The following is a 6,908-nucleotide window of genomic DNA, read 5'->3' as shown; positions in this document are numbered from 1 at the left end:
CTCTCTCTCTCTCTCTCTCTCTCTCTCTCTCTCTCTCTCTCTCTCTCTCTCTTTCTCTCTCTCTCTCTCTCACTTTTGCCCATTCAAAAGGCACTGGAGTCCTTGGAATCATATGCCAGTAATCTCCTCGAGATCCTATTCCCACATCCATCCTCATTTTACAAAGTGGAAACTGAGATCCCGAAAGAGAATTGTGCAGTTCAAGGTTACATAGCAAGTTAGTGGCAGAACCAGGCCTAGAAACCACATCTACAGATGCCCCCAGTCTTGTGCTCTGGGCACGCCGCAGGCTTTCTGATGGGCAGTGAGGTGCAAGCGGGAATCTTATCCAGCTTTCTTAACCACTCCCTGGACTTTTCACACTCCCACACCGCTCACTTAAAACCCCAGGGCGGTGAAAATGCTTCCATTTCTGCCTCCTCTGAAGTGGGACCAGCAAAGGTCGGCGGCCCCGGAGGCGGGGCTGCGTGGCTCAGTGTCTGTGACTCTCAACTCCCTCCCCTGCCCCGCGGGACCCCTCAGCTGGCTGACTGAGGGGGGCCTTGCCGGCGCCCGGGATTCCTCAGGGCCTGGAAGGTCTCAGCCCCCTGCCCTGGGTTGCAGGCATTTACAATGAAATATAAACAATCAAACCACGCGCAGAGGACAGAAACGTGGGGCGCGGGGCCCCGCCGGTGGGGAGGGGCGCGGGAGGGCTCTAGTAGGCGTTCTCCAGCTCGGCCTGGTTGGCTTTGGCCCCCCGGGCGCGGGGCCGCGGCTTCCGGCCCTTCTGCGGCCGAGCGGCCTCGGGACCGAAGTCCTTGAGCTCCGACTGGTTGTGGAAGCGGGTGAGGCGCTTGCACTTGCACGAGGCCACCAGGCGCACCTTGCGCGCGCGCGGCGCGGCACCACCGGGACACAGCAGCTGCACACGCTGCGCGCGGTAGCGGTCGGGGATGCAGCGGAAGTCGGGCCCACTTGGGCGCCACCACTTGCCGCGGCTGATGGCGTTGGGCAGCAGGCGTGCCGGGCCGCACTGACCGGAGCACACCAACTCAGTGACTGGCTTGGCGCTGCGGCACAGCCCGTCGGTCACGTAGCGGGTGAAGTGCAGCTCTCGGCAGCTGTACTCGGACACGTCTGAGGAGAGAGGCGCGCGTGAGGGTGGCCGCCCGCCTGGCCACCCCTGCCCTGGCCCGGCCCGACTCCCTCCACCCCAGCCCTGCTTTTGCCAAGCCTGTCTCCAGAGGCTTGCAGGAAGGTCCCAGATGCTCTAGAGCTCGTGGAAAACTATCCTGCGCACCCTGTCCCCTCGGAGCCAAATGACTGCTGGGGTTCGAACACCAGGGCTCCATCGCTCACTGCTGGTGTCATCTTGGGCAAGTTCCTTAATCTCTTCTTCCGGTCTGTAAAATGGGCCGCCCCAAACATTGTGAGTTAATCCATTCCACACGCAATGCAGAGAATACCATTTGGCAGATATAGCTGAAAGCATCAGCTGTTATGTTAAATTACTATTATCATTTCTCTCCTAGGGTCCTCTTATGATTTAAGCCACACTTGTGCAGCAGGGTCCCTGGCCTGGGCAGGGTAAGTACTCGGCACACCTTCTGCCTGGCTCTGGCTTCTCCCAAATTCCTTTTCCAGCCACTTGGGAGGGGTGGACAGGAGATGGAGAAAGGAGTAGAGGTTAATTGAAGGTAATAAATCAGGGCAGCTGCTGTGGTGGCGAGGGACCGAAGGGGAGGTGATCAGGACAGGAATTCATTAGACTTGAAAGGAATCAAAGGCAGTGTGTCCAACCCCCTCATTATCAATGAGAATACTGAGGCCCAGCCAGAGAAAAGAACTTGCCCAAAAGGCTGGGCTGCATCTCCAGACTCCACTTCCCTGGGGTCCCAGCACCTTTTGGCTCCCACAAGAGTGGAGGCTCTGTGTTCGAGCACCCATGGGAGGCTGGGCTGGGGGATGGAGCCGAGGGCTGTTTTTTACTCTAGTTATTTTCCTACCATAGGGGGACTGAGCTCTGACCCAAAACCTACAGGTTCAGCTGCCATAAACATTTACCTGGCTCTCTGCTGGGCACATTTCTCGTTCTGTGTTATCTGAATGGGCGTCTCATGGTGATACTCCCTGGGCAGGCAGAGGTGGGGCTCTGAGGCCTGGCCTGATCCCCTGCACACACCTTGACCATGTCTCCTATGGTGGACTTAGATGGGTGGGAGCTTTTTAAATAGCTGGTCATGTGAGTACCAGTCCACCCCCCAAAGGTTTCATGGGGATAGTTCCAATGTGACACGAAAGAATGAAAAATAATCTTAAGACCAAACCAGAGAGGGGACAGAGAAGGCCCACCCCCACCCCCCAAAGGTTTCATGGGGATAGTTCCAATGTGACACGAAAGAATGAAAAATAAGACCAAACCAGAGAGGGGACAGAGAAGGCCGACCCCCACCCCCACTCTGGAGAGCAAGCACAGTGGGAGAGATGTGGCCACTGCCATTGTCTGGGGCTGCTTTCTGGTTTGTGGTCTGGTTTGCATCCTCACCTCTGCAGGGCTGGGGTGTGTGTGGTCAGGGGGACATTTGCCCAGGGAAGGGGGCATTTGGGGGCTTTCCAAGAATAGTGCCCCAGGTCAGGCACTTCCTCTGCAGATTGTGACTTTGTTTTGAGCACGTGGCTTCCTCGGGGGCTGTGGCCTCTCATGGGAGTCCAGCAGGGTGGACATTTTGTGTTTGGGTTCCTTACAGCCCTTCAGGCGGTCACTGGAGCCCAGCTGACCTTGCCTAGAAGGGGAGCTGTGGGAGGAGGCACCCTTGTCCTCCATTTGGAAGACACAGGGTCCTGGCTGGCCTCTCATACAGTTGCCCTTTTTAGCACCCCATAGCCCCAACAGGTTATGAGGCAGGGAGGGCTGGGGTCCAGGAGCCTGGGCAGTGGACTTCTCTGCCACCTGGATAATGGCCAGAGGGCAGGGAAGCCCTTAGTCTGAAGTGTCATTCCAGCCCCCACCCACGGCCTCGTGATTCCTGCCAACCGTAGAGCCAGATGCACACTGTCACCTGGGCTTCTCTGTGCAGGCCTGACCAGGAACCCAGGGTCCCTCTTCCTTCTCCTCCCCTGGAATGAGGCAAGGCTGGGAATGGGGTGGCCGCAGAGGACAGATGTGCCTACTCCTGCGCAGAGGATGCTGCCTCCCCTCCAGGGCCTGAACTCAGCTGCACCCATGTCAGGGGCTAAAACTGTGGAAAACTCTCATTCCTTCAAGTGCCAGCTCCCTGGATAGGCCATGGGCAATGCACACTGCAGGGGTGTCTCTCTGGCCTTCCTCTCCCACTACTTTGTGGAGATCTATCCCCAACACCTCCCACACACACCAGGGCTATCTTGCAGTTGGATCAAACCAGATTCAAACCTCAGCTCTTCTCCTCACTACCAAGTTACTGAGTGCATGGAGCCTGTTTCTTCCCCTTCGAGCTAGGGGTTCACCTCCTGGGGCTTCCATGATGTGGGTCTGTGTCATGGGGACAGCCACTGCCAGCATAGAGTGTCTGGCGCCCTGCAGGTGCTGTTCTGTGGATGGGAGGCTCCCTTACCTTGTTCCCTCCCCAATGGTACCAGCAGCTGGACGTGGCTCCTATGTTCCCAGGAGGAGATTCTTTGAAACCTTTTCTGAGTCCCGGAGCCTGTTGTGATAACCTGATGCCATACCCTCACCACCCCAGGCCCCTCCCTGCCCTGGGCTCTCACCAGTGTCTGTTGCCTCATGCCCCTGCACCTGAATTAGAAGGCTGCACCAGTGAGCCATCCTTCCCCCATCTCCAGGCAAGACTGTTCCTTGACCAGTGCTGGCAGAGGCCAACAATCTTCACTGGGTCTACCCCAGTCTTCCCAAAGCCTCCCAAAGAGAAGTTTCTAAAACCTCCCCAGGACCTTTTACTAAGAATTCTCTCCACCACCCCATACCTTTGGTCTCAAAGGGGTGGTGGGGAGGCCGCCCTCCGTTCTCCGCCCGGTTCATGGTCTTGTTGTTCTCCAGCTCCGGTGGAGGCTCGGGGTACTCTCCGAGCTCGGGGATGATTTCCGTGGCATCATTCTTGAAGGCCTGCCACCCCTGGCCCTCCACTACACGGAAGGCTGCGTGTACCAGCAGGCAGACAAGACACAGGGCTAGTGGGAGCTGCATGGTGCCAGCCAGAGGAGGGCACACAGCCTTCCAGTAGCACAGGCTCTGGTCTCCAGCGGAGACACGGTCGCCTTTTTAAAGCCCCCCTCTGCCTCATGCCAGCCAATGAGGACAGGCTGGGGCAGGGCTGGTCCCATGTTTCCCTCAGCCCCGGTGGGGGAGGGAAAGGGGTGTGCTCAGAGCAAACCCTCACCAAAGACTTCTCATCTAGCTCAGCAAACTTCCAAATTGCTGCTGGCACTCCCAGGTGACCCAGAGAGAGGGGGCGTGTGAGGCAGGGCCCAAGCCTGCTCTCCGGCACCTCCCACGTGCTGGCGGCTGTGGTTTTCAGATATCAAAATGAGCTCCGGCTTTTAATTGTCTGTCTCCCTGGGCCCTCAGGCATTCTCAAAACAAACTGTGGACCCGCTCAACAAAGAAAATGTGCAGTTTTGAGTGCTTCGTGGGGCTGAGCCCAGCCTATTCCATTTCTCAGGTCAAGTTCATTTGTCACCCCACCAACAAATGGCCCAAGGGGTGTCTGACCCCCATAGACCCAGCTAGAGGCAAAATGATGCTTTTAAAGAAATCCCATTGGTCCTAACTCCACAAGTCTCAGCATTGATTGACCTGACTAAGAAAGCCTCTCTTGGCATTCTCCAGAAGGCAAGAGAGAGAACTAGAGGGCCAGAGCAAGGGTCACTTGGGAGATGGGGCAGGATTCTGGTTACAAATCGAGGATGTGCTGGTCACTCAGGCTCCTGTGATGGAGAGCACAGAGGAAATCCCAGCTCATGCTCCTCGGGGATCCTGTGCACCGTGACAGGCACTTCTGAGCCAGGGCACTCACTGTGGCTCGCAGGGTGATGTACTGAAGACAGTCATTTCCCCAACCAGGCTGTGCGTGCAAGCAGACAACACCAAATTCCTTTCCTTAGCAAAAGCCACATCCAGCGTTTTTAGTGCTGACATTTTATTTTCTTGTCTTCCAGCTGGTTACATTTTTCAAAAACATTTTTGAGTCCTGTATGGAGAGCTTCATTGGTGCACACCACAGGATGTGTTCCATGAAGCCATCCCAGGACCATGCCTTCTTGGCCCTGCATATAATAAGCGGCACAGGGCCAGAGGCGGTGGGGAGGGGAGGGCCGGTAAAGGCATGGGGGAGAAAGGTTCACACCTGAGGTGCCAGAAGAGAAAGGAGGGCCAGAGGAAGCTTTCATTGAAGACAGATTGTTTGAGGACAAGCAGCTCCTGCGAACAGGCTGCCCATATCTTCCTGGTATTTTAACTGGGTAATGAATCAGTATGCCCCACCTGCAGAGCCTCTGCAAGCCCTTTGCCACCTGCCTCAACTTGCAAGTCGCTGTGTCCATCTGCAGCCCAGTGTCCTCCTTTCCATCATCCATCATCCGACACATGAATGCAGCTGCTCTGACAGTTTTACAAGCCAGACAGAAGCCCCCTCAGGAAGGGCCCTCTCTGATACCTGCTTCCTAAGTCAGTTTCCTTCAGGGCAGATGAAAACAGCTGTGGCCATTGTTGGGGGTGATCTATCTCTCCCAGCAGAGCCGGTAGTGTTGTGAGAAGCTGGCCCTCCGCGCCCCGTCCCCTTGTCTATGACCCTCCAGCCTCCTTTTCCCTCGCTCTGGAATGTGGACTGTTAACCCTCTCATGCCCAGAAGACTGCCTTCTCACAATGGACTTGGGAGAGAGCAGTTCTGATGCTTGGGTTCCTTGAGCAGGTAGGATGGATGCTTATAGCCCCACCTGCTGTTGGGAGCGGCTGGACCATCTGCATTAAACAGAGGCAGCAGGGTTCATCCCTGGAACACGTCTGCCACCTGCGGGTGACTGCAGGATGGCAAGGCTCAGGACTGGACGTGATTTCCTGTCTTTTCTTTATTTGGAAGTGAAGTAATATTAAACGGAAAAAGAAGAATCCGGTGGACTTGAACCTCTAAATGATCTCCACCCCTCCGAATGGCTCAGCGAGAAACTGCTGTGACATCTTCTGCCATTTCATTTAATGTTAAGTAATTGACAGCTCTTTATTTTTACTCAGTCCACAAACTTGTCATTGTTCACAGTATTCCCTGGAATTAAACCCCCAGGGTTTTAGCTGACTCCTATTGTGAGTAGTTTAGGCTATTTCCAGTTTTTTTCCTATTTTCAGCAAGGCTGCTATGAACATCCTTGTACGACTGAATTTTTTTTTTTTTTTTTTTTTCAGAGTCTCTCTGTGGCCCAGGCTGGAGTACAATGGCGCAGTCTTGGCTCAATACAACCTCCACCTCCCAGGTTCAAGTAATTCTCCTGCCTCAGCCTCCCGAGTAGCTGGGATTACAGGCATGCACCACCACGCCCGGCTAATTTTGTATTTTTAGTAGAGACGGGTTTTTCCATGTTAGTCAGGCTGGTCTCAAACTTCTGACCTCAGGTGATCTGCCCAACTCAGCCTCCCAAGGTGCTGGGATTAGAGGCATGAGCCACCACACCTGGCCTCGGAGTAATTTTTTAAATTAAAATTTTTAAATTAGGATATAATTATAAATTTAAATATACTTATAAGAAATAAATAAAAGCCTGGGCAACATGGTGAGACCTAGTCTCTACAAAAAATTTAAAAATTAGCTGGGCATACGGTGTCGCATGCCTGTGGTCTCAGCTACTCGGGAGGCTAAGGTGGGAGGATCACTTGAGGTTGAGGTTGAGGCTGCAGTGAGCCATACTTGTGCCACTGCACTCCAGCCTGGATGACGGA

General features: G+C 54.8%; 1 protein-coding gene across 1 annotated transcript; it reads right to left on the bottom strand.

Moving 5' to 3' along the window:
- Positions 1–39: 39 nt before the first annotated feature.
- SOST (sclerostin) lies at positions 40–4,206 on the bottom strand. Its single transcript, XM_017892802.1, has 2 exons — positions 3,946–4,206; positions 40–1,119 (listed from the first exon to the last, which is right to left on the bottom strand). Exons 1-2 carry the CDS (start codon positions 4,163–4,165, stop codon positions 698–700), a joined length of 642 nt encoding a protein of 213 aa, XP_017748291.1. The 5' UTR covers positions 4,166–4,206; the 3' UTR covers positions 40–697.
- Between the last annotated feature and the right edge of the window lie 2,702 nt (positions 4,207–6,908).

The sequence above is a fragment of the Rhinopithecus bieti genome, unplaced genomic scaffold (genome assembly GCF_001698545.2).
Source record: "Rhinopithecus bieti isolate Rb0 unplaced genomic scaffold, ASM169854v2 scaffold_23529, whole genome shotgun sequence".
Taxonomy (NCBI): Eukaryota; Metazoa; Chordata; class Mammalia; order Primates; family Cercopithecidae; genus Rhinopithecus; species Rhinopithecus bieti.
The sequence above is the reverse complement of the archived record's forward strand: the minus strand, read 5'-3'. Positions and strand labels throughout refer to the sequence as shown.

Coding starts and splice junctions, on each gene's coding strand:
- SOST (XM_017892802.1), bottom strand. CDS start 4,165: ATGCAGCTCCCACTAGCCCTGTGTCTTGTCTGCCTGCTGGTACACGCA. Junction 1,120..3,945: donor CCACCCCTTTGAGACCAAAG/GTATGGGGTGGT, acceptor CTCTCTCCTCAG/ACGTGTCCGAGTACAGCTGC.